Here is a 15,043-nt window from a genome sequence, read left to right on the forward strand (position 1 = left end):
GGATTGGGAAGAATTTGTAGGTCACTTTGGGAGTTTTGATGTCTCAATACTGTCAATACTGTCTTCCATCCCAGGAACCTGAGGCGTCTTCCCTGCACGATTTCTTTCAGCGATCTCTTACTGCTTTCAGTGTACAAGTCTCACTCCTTTTTTTTTTTTTTTAAAGATTTTATTTATTTATTTGACAGAGAGAAATCACAAGTAGATGGAGAGGCAGGCAGAGAGAGAGAGAGGGAAGCAGGCTCCCTGATGAGCAGAGAGCCTGATGCGGGAAGTCTCACTCCTTTTTGTTAAATGTATCCCATTATCGCGTTCTTTTTCGTGCTGTTGAAAATGAAAAGGCCGAGCTTTTCGAGGGCAGGACCGTGTAGCACTGACGTGGGTATTCCTCGTGGGAGTCACAGTGGGTCCCAGACCCAGAGTTGTTAGGTGACTCCGTTCGCAGCGGTCTCTCTCTCTCTCCCCGTTTGGTTAATGAGAACCCCAGATTCAGGTTGTGCTACCTGGACACTTCCATGAGAGGGAGAAATCAGACCCTGGGTAGGGCACAGAGGGGTGATACTGGGAGCTTATTCAGGATGGATTCATCTTAATTTTGTTAAAACCATCCGTTTGGGTGTCGTCTGTCAGATGCCGGAGCAGCCGGGCTGTCCGTTTCACAACGCGCTTCTCGCGGGAGCGCTGTGCTCGAAGCCTTATTCGGGTGACTCTTGGGCAGAGGCTCATGAGTCATGTTTAGGGAGCTTGGCTACTCAGCCCTTGTGTCTGTTACGTAACCGGGGCTGTGGAGATGGAGCAGCACTGGGGAGAATGAGGCGCAGTCCCTCACGCTGGTGTCGCTGCGCTTATGACCGGAGGCACCGGTATGGTCTAGCCTGTGCGGCACGCCCTGCTCCGGGGAGCTCAGCGAGCACTGCCTCTGTCGTCTGTTGAAACAGAGCCACGAGTGCTGGCGGAGCTTCAGTGAAGGCATGTCTTACAGAGCAAGACTGAGGCTCGTCCTCTGGAAGCCGTTTCCGAGAGTTGGTGTGGGCCCCGCATGGCAAGGGTGTCGGTAGGGTCCTGTTTGCTTGAGAGTTACCAGGCGCGGCAGTCCTGCCGGGAGCCCAGGGCTGTACAGAATTCGGCTTCCGGTCCAGGGGCATGGCGAGCGGGCAGCCCCGGGGAGGGAGCGAGCGTGGCTGCGCAGAGGCCGAGGCCCATGGGGTCGGGAGGTGGCCGGCCGCACGCGGTCTCCCTCAGGCTTTTTCCTAAGGGCGGTCCCTGGTACTGGGCGTCCAGGGCAGTAAAGGACCGGTCTTCTGGCAGCCTGTGGAAGGCTGGGCAGATGGTGATGGGATGGCGCAGAGGAGGCGGCTCTGCGGTTTGGCATCAGTGGGCCGTCGTCCTAGCTGTGCCGCTGAGTAGCTGTGGGACTCGCACGGTCACTGAGGGAAATTTCTCCAGTCAGCTGGATCGCTCATGCCCTGACTTCCCAGGATTGCGGTGAAGTTTAGTGAGAGGACAGCTCTGCGGCGGGCAGCAGGGTACCCGGCTCGGCACCTGTGCTCCCGAGCAGCTCTCGGGGAGGCGGACCTGACGGGGCGTGGCCACTGGTCCCGGATGAGCGCGGCCGGGTCGGCCGTGTGCAGGCGGCGGGTGACGTGCCTTCAGAGCGTCTCAGTCGAGCGTCACAGGTGAGCAGGATTGTACAGCTGTGGTGCTCACCAAGGAGGTGTGTCCCCGGGCTGAGCATTTTCGTAAAATGTTTTATCCCTGAGGACCTGCAGTACCGATCTCTGAAAGTGAAGACATGAAGTGACCGGTATTATCTTTTCTGTTGCTGAAACTCCTTTTTTTTTTTTTTAATATTTTATTTATTTATTTGACAGACAGAGATCACAAATAGGCACAGAGGCAGGCAGAGGGAGAGGGGGAAGCAGGCTCCCTGCTAAGCAGAGAGCCCGGTGTGGGGCTCAATCCCGGGACCCTGAGACCATGACCTGGGCCGAAGGCAGAGGCTTAACCCACTGAGCCACACAGGTGCCCCCCCCTTTTATTTCCTTTTTAAAGATTTTATTTGTTTTAGAGAGAGGGAGAGAGAAAGACAGTGTGTGCCCACTTGAGGGGCAAGGGGCATAGGGTGAGGAAGAAGCAGACTCCCAGTGAGGAGCCCAGTGTGGGGCTTGATCCCAGGACTCTGGGATCATGACCTGAGCCAAAGGTAGACAGTGAACCAACTGAGCCACCCAGGCGCCCCTTAATTATTTTTTTAAATTAAAAAATATCTGTTAGGGGCTCCTGGGTAGCTCAGTGGGTTAAGCCTCTGCCTTTGGCTCAGGTCATGATCCCAGAGTCCTGGGATCGAGCCCTGCATCGGGCTCTCTGCTCAGCGGGGAGCCTGCTTCCCCCTCTCTCTGCCTGCCTCTCTGCCTACCTGTGATCTCTCTCTCTCTCTCTCTGTCAAATAAATAAATAAAATCTTAAAAAAAAATATATATCTGTTAGTAGGAAAAAATATCAAATAATGCATAAGTTCAGAAGATAACTAGTGTATCTTCTGTTTTGGCAGTATCATGGACTAGCAGCTCTCAATAACCCTCTTTTGCTTGTGTTCCTTAAAAATGCTGATTAAGGGGCACCTGGGTGGCTCAGTTTGTTGAGCATCTGCTTTTGGCTCAGGTCATGGTCCCGGCATCCTGGGATCAAGCCCCACATCAGGGGCCGTGCTCAGCGTGAAGCCTGCTTCTCCCTCTCCCTGTGCTCCTCCCCACTGCTCATTCTCGCTCCTGCTCTCTCTCTCACGTAAGTAAGTAAAATCTTTAAAAAAAATGCTGATTAAGAATTAAAACTTTTTCCCTTAGTTTTTCAAAATGTGTAACAGCAAAGTAAGAGGAAATCCTCAGGGGCCAAACCAACTAGAAAGCACAAATCCTGGAAGGGAAGTGAGCCTCGGAAGCCAGCGTATGCCATCTAGCTCTGGGAACACAGTTTCATTGGCCCACCTGGTGGAGCAGGAGGCAAACCTTCGGCCTGCCCCCACTGGGAATTGGATGGCAGACCCGTATGTACAGCCAGGACCTCCCCCAAGCCATGTTTAATGAAAGGGGAAACTAGGAAAAAATCCCATACCTCAAAGCAAGAAAATAAGGAATCTCAGAATCTTACTGGAAGGAAAAGGCAACCTGAACTGAGGATTTAATTTAAAGTGTCCTGGCCTGAGAGTGAGCACAAACTCCTGGCACAAATATATAAATCCTCCTGGAATGAGAAATTGTGTTTTGAATGAATCAATAAATAGTCAATACAAAAAGGTCCTCAGATGGTTTTGAATCAGGATGTTGGATTATAACATACCAACACTGCCTTTCTCCCAAGGTCTCATTCAAATACGCTTCTTTTTTTTTTTTTTTTTTTTTAAAGATTTTATTTATTTATTTGACAGAGAGAGATCACAAGTAGGCAGAGAGGCAGGCAGAGAGAGAGGGGGAAGCAGGCTCCCTGCTGAGCAGAGAACCCGAAATAGGGCTCGGTCCCGGGACCCTGAGATCATGGCCTGAGCAGAGGCTTAACCCACTGAGCCACCCAGGTGCCCCATCAAATACCTTCCTTAATACCCATCACCCAGCTGCCCTGTTGCCCCCACCCCCCACCCCTCTGAAACCTCAGATTGTTTCCCGGAGTCCAGAGCCTCTCACGGTTCATCTCCCCCTCTGATTTCCCCCTTCAGTATGTCTGGTCTTACTGAGTTGACTTTCAACTGCAGGCTCCATGAGTTGTCATTGGAGAGAATAGATTTTATGGAGAATATACTTAAAAAACTTGGGGCTCTTTTTGCTAAGAAAGATGTAGTCAAGGTTTGTGTAGCCTTCATAATACACCCAAGCTTGCTTACTTACTAAACCTGAAGATGGTAAAAGTAGGCAGCACTTTGTGAGGGCAGAGGCGTTGGTCTCTGTGGTCATCCAAGAAGGAACCCGAGGGGCCCAGGAGGTCCGGCTTCGACTGTGCTGACGCTTGCAGTTGGTGTGCTGACCAGGGTGCCGATTGTTGGTCAAGTTTTGTCTCTCGTGAGTGATCGTCAGGGTGTCGAGCACATGCTGTGTGCACCAGCTCTAGGAGCCCCAGGTACCCGACTGAGCCTGCGGGCACAGCTGCCCTCCGTCATCCATCCCGCCGCCCATCTTCTCGGGCGCTGGCAACTCAGCGAGTGACTCCTCGTTGGCTTGTCTCTCTCCATGACTTTGTCAGCCATCGAGGGACCAGGTCTTATGTAACTTCTTGTTTTGTTTTTAATCCTTTCCTTCTGAATGATTAAAACCCAAAATGGATCCAGCTACGTTAGTAGGTGCTTTTTAGAGAAAGGTCCTTGGTACAAACCTGGTAGCCCTGCTTTGGGATGTAGGGAAGAGAGTTACATTCTTTCCTTTCCAAACTGTTCGGACACACGTATATGGAAATTTATGTAATTTTGAATATATATTATCTCACTATATAATTATGGTAGAAATACCTGTGGGTAAAAACAGAATGTGTTTTGCACACTTGGGAATTCACAGTCTTCCGCAGTTCTCTGCCCTGCTATCTCGCGGTTGTTGCTGGTTGCCATCACCAGGCCATCCACGGTGACTGCCACGGCTGTGCTCTTCAGGTCACTGCCAGGGCCCATGTTTGAGAAGCCTAAACGCCAGGGAGGCATTTTCGGGAGCATCTCTGGCTGGCTAGTTTTGGATTAATACTGGTGACATCAAAGCCACTAATTAACAGTGGTATTTCCTATTTCTTGAATACTCATTGGGGGCTTTAAGCTATGCTAACTGGACGTATTATTTCATTTAGTCTTTTCAACAATCATGATTAGATTTAAATAATTTAAATAATTTTCTATTAATTTTTATTATCCCCGTAAATAATATGGAACATGCCAAAGCGAGTAATGTGCAGGTCTGGGACTGGCACTTGGGTCTTTCGATTGCTGTGTCTGTACTGTTCTTCCAGAAAGCCAGGAGACTCTCTAGTCTGAATTTCCTGATAATATTACTGCTTTGTTTCTAAAGGAAAAAAGTACATTTGAACTTAACTTTCCAGTTGGAAAAGGAATAGTGAGTTAACATTTGAGTTCCTCAGAGTCTAGCTTATGAGTAAAGCTACCTGTCTTGCGTAGTCTGTGAGTTACTTTCCGCAGGAGCTTCATGTAGATGTCTGTGCCCTTGTGGGCTCCGCCTTCATAGCTGTACAGCCTGATGAAACATTAGAACAAAGATGTGTTGATTAATACTCCCTAGGAGGGCAGCGGATCGGAAATGAGTTTGGGGATTTGATTTCATTTCAAGATTTTGTGAAGATCTTGGCCTAAAATTTTGCCTGGGACTCTTTTGTATTCCCAAATTCCCGTGCTGTGGATGTCTATGCTGACCCAATGGGGCTTTGTCCTGAGGCTCATAGGGCCCATGGCCAATGAGGAGCTTTTCAGTTAAATGTTCTCCTGGGGCCCTGAAGCAGTGGTGCCAAGATTCTTCCTTTAAGGATCTCGCCTGGGGCTTGGAGCATTAGCAGTTCTACTTATAATGTAGTTTTTATCATTTGGTTTCTCCTTATGTTCAAATGACAGAAGAAGAATGGAAGAATGTATGACTGATCAGAGTATCCCAGTCTTTCTTCTTCAGTAGTGTCCACGAAAGTATCAGTGGGAACTCTGATGGGTTGGAGGCCAAGGCTTGTGATCTTTATTTTAGATGGTGACCTTGTTGAGGGTACTGACTATGATCACTAATATTTTTACCTTCCCCAGTATCTTTTCCTATATTTAAAATCAAAGTGTACAGTTGAAGTTCTGGGAGTTCTCAAGTATGTGAGAAAAGCATCAAGTACTCCTGCCTTTCCCGTATGGACCTTCTCAGCCCTCTGCTCATGACGGTGTCTCATGGCACTGGAATCTCTCTGCAGCCAGCACTATGCAAGATTTACTATGTACAGATCCTAGACCTAATAATAAATGTTCTATAAGAAAACATAGGAAAATACGTTCGGGACTTTGGAGTAAACAGAAGTCCCTTAGGCAAGGGCACAGAAAACATTAACCTAAAAGAAAAATAAATTGAGCTACTTTACAGTTGATAAATTGAGCTCCTTCACAATTTCTGCCTATCCAAAGACTTCTTTTGGAAAATAAATGGACAACAGACTGGGAAAATATGACGTTAAGAATATTTCAAGGACTCCTATGACTCAGTAATAAGACAAATGACCTAATTTAAGAAATGACCAGAAGATTTGAACAAATGCTTTATAATGGAAGATACAGAATCATATGAAAAAATGTCTAATGTCATTAGTTATCGGGTAAATGCAAATTAAAGACCCCAGAATGGCTAAAATGGAGAAGACTGATAACATCAAATGTTGATGAGCATGTGGAGCAAGAGGAATTCTTGAACATTACTGGTGTGAGTGTGAAGTGAAGCTTCCACTTTAGAAGATAGAGGGCACATGCCCCAGCACAATTAAGGCCATGTGTGACACATCCACAATGAATATCATAGTCATTGGAAAGCTGAAAGCTTTTCCACTAAGATCAGGAGCAATACAAAGATGTCCACTGTTACCACTTTCGTTCAGTGTAGCATTAGAAGTGCTAGCCACAGCAGTCACACAGGAAAAGAAATAAAGCGCATCCACATTTGTAAGGAAGAAGTAAAGCTGTCACTGTTTGCAGATGACATGATACTACAGAGAGAAGACCGTTAAGCTGCCCGCAGAGACTAGTAGAACCAATAGCCAAATTCAGTGAGGTTGTGGGATGTAAAGTCAAAATATAGCAATCTCTTGTGTATCTGTACATTAACAATGAAATAACAGAAAGAAGATGAAGTAGACAATCCCATTTACAGTTGCATCAGAAGAATAAAATACCTGGGAATAAACTGAACCGAGAAGTGAAAGACCTGCACTCTGGACACTGTAAGACACTGGTGAACGAAACTGAAGACGCCACAAATGTACAGAGAGAAATTCCATGCTCATGGGTTGGAAGAATTAATATTGCTAAAATGTCTGTACTGCCTGGAGTGATGAACAGATTCAAAGCTGTTCCTGTCAAAATATCAATAGTATTTTTCTGAGAAGTAGAACAAAAAAAATCCTAAAATTTGTTTGGAACCACAAAAGAATAGCCGAAGCTATCCCAAGAAAAAAAGAACAAAGCTGGAGGTATCACAACCCTGAATTCAGACTATCCTATGAAGCTATAGGAATCAGAACAGTATGGTACTGGCACGAAAACTGACACATAGATCAATGGGACGGGATAGGGATCCCAGAAAGAAACCCATTGTACGGTCAACAATTACATGATCAATTAATCTGTGACAAAGGAGGCCACAATATACAATGGAGGAAAGGCAGTATCTTCCATAAATGGTGTGGGGAAAGTGGACAGCTAGCTACATGCAGAAGAATGAAACGGACCACATTCTCATACACCATACACATGAATAAATTAAAAGTGGATTAAAGACCCAGATGTGAGACAGGAAGCCGTGAAACTCCTAGATGAGAACATGGGTAGTTATCTCCCGGACATCAGCGTTAGCAACGCTTTTCTGGATCTGTCTCCCCAGGCAAGGGAAGCAAAAACACATAAACCGCTGTGACTACCCTGAAATAAAAGGTTTCGCACAGCAAAGGAAACCATGAAGAAAACACAAAGGCCACCCAGTGAATGGGAGGAGTTATTTGTTAATGACATATCTAACAAAGGGGTAATATGCAAAACATATAAAGAATTCATATAACCTAAAACCCCCAAACCCCAAACAATATGATTAAAAAAGGGGCAGAGGACCTAGATGGACATTTTTCCAGAGACGTCCAGATGGCCAGCAGATGTGTGGACTGGTGCTCAGCGTCACTGGTCGTCAGGGAGATACAAACCTCCAACTGGAGGAGATGCCCCACCCACATCACCCAAGGAGCTGCCCCTCACACCTGTCAGAATGGCTGTCATCAAGAAGAGAAGAGAAGTGTTGGCAGGGACGTGGAGAGAAAGGAACCTCATACACAGCTGGCAGGAATGCAGACTGGTACAGCCACTGTGGGAAACAGCAGGGAGGGTCCTCCAAAAACAAAATCTGGAGCTAACATACGACACAGGAATTCTACTTCTGGATATTTAAATGAAAGTGAAAATGTTAATTTGGAAAGATATGTGCAGCTGTGTTTACAGCAGCATTATTTACGAAGCCACCTTATGGAAGAGGCCCTAGTGTCTGTCCATAGACACACACACGCTGGACTGTTACTCAGCCACAAAAAGGATGAGATCTCGCCGTTTGCAATGACGTGGGTGGACCGAGAGGGTGTGATGCTCAGTGAGGTAAGCCAGAGACAAGCGCCGTGTGATCTCGCTCATCGTGGAGTCTCGGAAGCAAAGCAAATGAGCAAACAGTAACGAGAGAGACAGACTCATAAATTCGGAAAACAAGCTAGTGGTTGCGGCTGCGGGGTGTGCGAGACCTGTGAAGGGGACAGGGAGGTGCAGAATTCCAGTCCCAGAGTGAGTGCGCCACGGGTGACCGGGACCGCGTAGGCGATGTCGTCCGCGATGCTGTGTCGCTGTGAGGTGCCGGACGGAGGGTGACGGCACTTAACACGGTGAGCACTTGAGAATGTCCAGAATTGTCAGACCACGACCTTGTACACAGACTGGTGTGATGTGTCAACTACACTTCAATTAAAAAACCAATAATACCAAAGATGATGCTCCCACTTCAGGAAATGTCTGGTGGTCCTGCGGCCGGGCAGGGACAGGGATCGAACATGAACAGGGACGACGCAGGGGGAGAGAGCCGGCATGGCGCATTCCAGAAAGCCCGTGGGGATTTAGGGAGGGGAGAGGCAGCTCACAGCGGCGAGCACGAAGAGTGGCGTCGGGGAGCGGCAGAGAGCCGGGTGCGGCAGAGGGGAGACGTGGGAGCCTGCCTGCTTGTCTTCTGCCTGGAATGCCCTTGCCTGCCTGACTCTGTCGTCCCCGTCTCAAGGAGCGTCCGCCCGTGTCGGTTTCACCACGAAGAGGCCCCCATGGACAGGTGGTGACAGAACGGGAAACACGCACCCGCATTGTCCCATTCGGCTGGCTCACGGGGCAGCGGGCCTGGAGTTGCAAGGGCAGATGGGCGGGCCAGGGAAGGTTCTGGGCTGCTGGGTGTAGTGCTGAAGGGTTTGCCCGTTGTGACAGGCTCTGAGCTGTGCTCCGGGGACACCAGCCTGCTGGCTGCCGGCACGTGGATTACAGAAGGCCTAGAAAGTGGGTATGAAAGCCATTTTAGAATCACCTTTCGGGGGAGAGGGCCCACTGGAGGCCGTGGCAGTGGGCGTGGAGAAGGGGCGTTGAACGTGGGCTGGCGGGGCTTCTAGGCTGCGGGTCTGTGCCCACAGAGGTCTCTGGGCAGCTGACCCTGCCCGGGCCAGCAGCTGGGAGGGAGCCCAGTGGAGGCTGGGGTGGCCCCCCTCACCAGGGAGCTATCGTGCGGTGGGGGTGCGTGTGGTAAGGGGGTCAGCACCCCCCCGCCCCCAGCTCTGGGCTGCTCTCTGACTCGGTGCTGTGTGGTTTTGTGTACATGTTGCTTCCTCTCTGAGCTTCCTCGTCTGTGAGCCGGGCTGACGTTAGTTGGTGGCCCTGTTGTGATGACAGAGTAGGGCCATCACATTGGTGGCCCTGAAGACACAGAAGTGTTATCACTATGTCACGGGTCATGGAGGGAACTCAGTCAGGTCAGGGACGAGGGAAAACCGTGAGCATGAAGGCTCAAGTCCAAGTTAGGTGCTGTGATTGTTGATGGGTCACATGGCTCCGTCCTGTCTCTGTTTCAAGCACTTTTGTCCTCGATGGAAGTCCCTGCCCGAACCCTAGCGTCTAGGTGAGCTGTCGTTCGTTCTCTTTTATGAAGGAGCTTAAGGCAGAGGTCACGTGGTATGTAGCAAGTGCCTTTGTTCCTGAGAAGACAGGCCTTCCTAGCGAGGAACGGGCGACTTTGGGAGTTGCGTGTTGCGCGGCTCCCATGCTTTTCCTGGGAGTGTCGCATGGCGCACGGTCCAGGCCTGGCCTCTCCTCAGTGTTTCATCCTGTCTCTGTTGGATGAAAAAAGGTTTTTTTTTTTTTTTTTTTTTTTTTTTTTTTTTAATGTGTATCCTTTCTCAAAAGCTTTTATCTTCCTGTCCGTGCTTCAGCTTTCTGAGGAAGAGAAAATCCAGCGGTACAGCATCCTGTCCGAGCTCTACGAGCTGATCGGCTTCCATCGGAAGTCTGCGTTCTTCAAGCGCGTGGCCGCTATGCAGTGCGTGGCCCCGAGCATCTCGGAGCCGGGCTGGAGGGCCTGCTACAAGCTCCTCCTGGAGACGCTTCCCGGCTACAGCCTGTCGCTGGACCCCAAAGACTTCAGCAAAGGTAACGACGGTCTCCTGGCTGGGACGGAGATGTTGCTCGTGCACCGTTCCAGCCCTTCCTCTCCCAGCAGATGCTGTGGTCGGCACTGCGGTTCAAGGGTGACGGAGCCCATCCTGCCCCTGGGTACTTAGAGTACAGTCACACCAAAAAGGAGCGGCGCTTTGCTTGGGGGCTGGCATCCTTTCGCCGGTCCCTCTGCAGTCCCTGCTGCTGGCAGTTGGAGTTAAGCGCAGGAGTAGGACAAGCCGTACACACCTGTGGGATTTACATTCAGAAGGCTCAGCATTGTTGGTGGAAGAGACGCTGTGCCGCGGAGGTGGGCGTGAGCTCCCTTCTGCCGCCTTCCAGAGGTTTCTGGGAGGAGACGGTGTTCGGGAAGAGGGCAGAGTTTTTGGAGCAATCACACGGTCGCTCTGTGGAGAGAGGGTAATGGGTATTTTAAAAGTTTCCGGTTGCATGGGAAGTGGAGTCCCCATTTCCTGGGCCTCGGGGAGACTGGGGGCAAGGCCCCACTTGCTCTCTAGGTCCTTCTTTCGGTGTCCTGGGAATGTAACTCTGAGCTGGCTCCGGAGCAACGCCGGCGCACCCGAGAGTCCGGAGTCCAGGCCGGCTTCTCGGCCGCTCTTCCCCGCCCCTCCTTGTGTGGCTGCCAGCCGTCCTTGGGGTCTCGGCTGGGTGTCACTTCTGTAGAGCCGTCCCCCGTGGCCCCTCAGCCTATATGGACCCCTTTATTCTTCCCCTCTCTCCTTCCTCCCTTCCGTCCTTTCTTTTTTAGAGATAGTATTTATTTGGAGGGGGAGGGGCAGAGGGAGAGCAAGAGAGAGAATCCAAAGCAGGCCCCATGCCCCGCATGGAACCCAGTGTGGGACTCCATCCCACAACCCTGAGATCATGACCTGAGCCAAAGCCAAGAGTCTGAGCCACCCAAGCATCCCTTATTTTTCCTCCTTCATTGAATCCTGCTGTTCTTCTTAGGGCACCCCCATACTCTGCAAATGCATCTAGAAATCACCTGGGGTTGGGCACCTGGTGGCTCAGTGGGTTGAGCATCCGGCTCTTGACTTTGGCTCAGGTCATGATCTCGGGTCGTGAGATCGAGCCCCATGTTGGTCTCTGTGCTGGGTGTGGAGCCTGCTTAAAACAAATCAGTTGGGGTGATGATGTAACACCTGCCTCCCACGCCAGCCTGTGTGCCTGTGAGAGCAGAGCCCCTGACTCTCCCCGTGGCCCCAGGGGGCACGTGGCAGGCGTCCTAGGGGACACGTGTCATGTAGGACTGAACCCTAATGAGCAGCTATAGCCACATGTGTGGGTTGCCACTTGTTGAATGGAATTTCTTGGTTTTAATTTTTAAAACATGAAAAAAGTGTTTCTTCTGGAAAGTAGAACAAGCACATCTTCAAGTGATTAGGTACTTTTCACTTAGCCTTCTGTTTTGCCATTGTTTTGTGAAAGACGTGAGATCAAATAAAATACAAATGATAAATGTTGACTGGCCATATTTTTTTAAAAGATTTTATTTATTTATTTGACAGAGAGAGATCACAAGTAGGCAGAGAGGCAGACAGAGAGGGAGGAAGGGAAGCAGGCTCCCCTCTGAGCAGAGAGCCCGATGTGGGGCTCGATCCCAGGACCCTGGGATCATAACCTGAGCCAAAGGCTTAACCAACTGAGCCCCCCAGTGCCCCAGATTCTGTGGTCTTAAAGAGGTACCTTAAGCTGGCTGTGCACCTGACCCTCCACTTTACATTTCAACCATGTTAATTTCTTTTGGAGGGAGCAGCTGCAAAGGTCCACTGGTAACCTTTTTCTAATTTAGCTATCTGCTTTTATGAGCTTTCCTTATACGGTCAATTAAAAAAGCACATTTTTCTAGTCCCTGTTTGTTGCTAATGAATTCCCATCACATACTAGTATTTTATTGAAAAAGAAATTGTATATCTATAACTCAAATACACACCGTTGGAAACAATCTTTTGTTATAACCTTGCTCTAATGATCTCAAAGTGGTTATTTTTTTTTTTAAAGATTTTATTTATTTATTTGACAGAGAGAGATCACAAGTAGGCAGAGAGGCAGGCAGAGAAAGGTAGAAGCCGGCTCCCTGCTGAGCAGAGAGCCCGATGCGGGGCTCGATCCCAGGACCCTGAGATCATGACCTGAGCCGAAGGCAGAGGCTTAACCCACTGAGCCACCCAGGCGCCCCTCAAAGTGGTTATTTTTAAATTGTCTTTGCTGTAAAGAAAAAGTATTCAATAGCACATGTCTTTTTACAGTATGAAAGAACATATCGCTTACGAGTTCTGTCTGGGGAAAGTTAAACACAGGAAGTGTTTTTTCTTGCCCTTTGGGTTTGGTTGTTGAAGCATTTGTCTTTAAATCAGGAGATTTACACACACCGTTAACGTGTTTCCGAGGGAGGCCTGCTGGCTCTGGCGCCAGCGCGCCCTCGCGGAGCCCTTGGAGGACACTTTGTGGCTTCCCTCACAGGCACGCACCGAGGCTGGGCCGCCGTCCAGATGCGTCTGCTTCACGAGTTGGTCTACGCGTCCCGAAGAATGGGGAATCCCGCTCTTTCTGTCAGGCACTTGTCCTTCCTGTTGCAGACCATGCTGGACTTCCTGTCGGATCAAGGTGAGTGAGCTCGGTGAACGGGGGCAGCCCTCGTGCTGGCCGCTCAGACCCGGCCTTGGGGTCCGTGGGAGATGCTCTCCGGTCCTCTGCTGGTGAGGAGGCCTGCTCAGACCCGGCCTTGGGGTCCGGTGGGAGGTGCTCTCCGGTCCTCTGTTGGTGAGGAGGCCTGCTCAGACCCAGCCTTGGGGTCCGGGGGAGGTGCTCTCCAGTCCTCTGCTGGTGAGGAGATTCTGGGCTCCGCCGTGTCCTCTGCTCCCCGTGCTGCCCTTGCTGTCGTCCGGGGCCTGTGGCCACTATCCGCCCTGCATTCTCCCCTCTCCTCCCCGGGCCCCCTCCCTGTGTTGCTGCTTCTCTCTGTCTGTCGGCCTCTGCATGGGCTCACCTTCCCCTTGCCTACGTGGTGTACAGTAGAAACGTCCCCACACATTTATACAGAGAGCTGCACGATTTGTAAGCGTGTTGACCAGCGAGTTTTCACCCAGTGCCGCCTCCTGTAAGTGCCAGCCAGACGGGAAGTATACCCAGAGCCATGAGGACCCTTGTGTGCCCCCAGTTATGCTCCCCGCGGGAGCAGCTGCTTACTGACACCACCAGGGTTGCAGCTGGCCTGTGTCTGCGCTGGGGGCATCGTGTGGTACTCTGCCTGTGTGCCGGGCCACTGTCCCCTGTGGTCCCCTGCCTGTCACCTGCTCTTACTGTAATGGGGCGGCGTCTGCTGTTTAGGTTCAGTCGTGATCTGTTTGTTTCCAGGCCAGATTCCCCGCTGGGCCCCAGGAATGTTTATTTCGTGCCTGCAGGACGTCTCCCCCTGCGTGTCCGCGGGTACCAGAAAGTGAGCTCGTGCGCAGCGGGACTTGTCGCTTCCCCTTCCCGCCTCCCTTTCTGCCTGCGCGGCTGGGCCAGCCGATGCGTGCTGCCCGTTGGGTTCCGGGGGCCGTGCTCTCTGCCCTGGAGATGCACACGTGGGGAATTTATTAGGATGTGCTCCTGGGATCAGTCCAACCAAAGGGATAAGGAGGAGGCCAGATTGGGCAGAGGAATGTTGGGCCTCAGTGTGGTGTTTGCCGAGGCCCCACCGGCTCCGCAGAACCGGCGGGCGCTGTCGCCAAGCCAGGCTCGGGGACTGGTCACGCAGTGCCTGGGGAGGCAGTTTCTGGAGAGGCCACAGTTGCCCCAGAGGGACCCTGAAGCCGACCTGCTGTGTGGTGAGGCCGAGGCCTGCTACTGCCACCCCCACTGCTGCGTGTGCGGGGCGCCCAGGGAGGGGCCTGGTCGTGGGTGAAGCTCTCAGCTGAGGACAGGCTGCGTGGAGGGCGGCACTCCCGTCACTGGGGGCTCCGTCCTTCTGGGCCTGGGAGGCCGCCACTGTCTGCTCCAGAGCCTCCGTCCTTCCAGCTGTCCCAGCGGGGACCTGCCCCAGCTCAGCCACTGCGCCCCTCCTGCCTTCCCCTGGCATTGGCCAGGGGTCCTCTCAGCTTCGAAATCAGTGTGTCCTGCTCTCCCTCTGCCTGGGGCTCGTCCCTGACTCTTCCGTGCGGCCGTCTCCGGCTGCAGGGTGGAAGCGCGGCCTGCGTCTCCTCGCATGGGGGTGCGGCGTAGACACGTGAGTTCCAGTAACGCGAAAACTCAGTCCTAACAAGGGACCGAAGTTGGCGTGGGATTGCCTTTACACAACCAGGGAGACGGTCGGTCTGACTCCCGGGCTTTCCCGGACGGGACGGGGCTGGCATACATCGTGGTTAGGCAGAGTCTGTGGGGGGACCCTGGCTCCTGATGAAGTCCGAGGGTGCGTCCAGGATTGGGTGAGATCCCTCCGCACTCCGCGTCCTTGACCTTCCTCCGGGGGGCTCATGGACTTCGCGTCACATGTACCATGAGGGCCCGCCATGTGCTTTCTCTTCTCTCGGGAGGCTTGTCCCAGTGCCGCCTGCTGGGACTGGGGGACGTCTGTTTCCCCAGGAGACTTTCATAGCCGTCTCTGAGTGA

The 15,043-nt window shown here is 51.5% G+C and overlaps 1 protein-coding gene across 2 annotated transcripts in view; it reads left to right on the plus strand.

Moving 5' to 3' along the window:
• The window catches only part of TRAPPC9 (trafficking protein particle complex subunit 9), a 491,769-nt gene that overhangs the window by 55,617 nt on the left and 421,109 nt on the right, over positions 1–15,043 (plus strand). For both annotated transcript variants that reach the window (XM_082720692.1, XM_082720693.1), the window contains 2 exons: positions 10,207–10,423; positions 12,914–13,057. In XM_082720692.1, the coding sequence (XP_082576818.1) occupies positions 10,207–10,423; positions 12,914–13,057 (361 nt within the window). The remainder of the gene's footprint in view (positions 1–10,206; positions 10,424–12,913; positions 13,058–15,043) is intronic.

This window comes from Mustela nivalis (genome assembly GCF_964662115.1).
Source record: "Mustela nivalis genome assembly, chromosome: 2".
NCBI classification, from domain to species: domain Eukaryota; kingdom Metazoa; phylum Chordata; class Mammalia; order Carnivora; family Mustelidae; genus Mustela; species Mustela nivalis.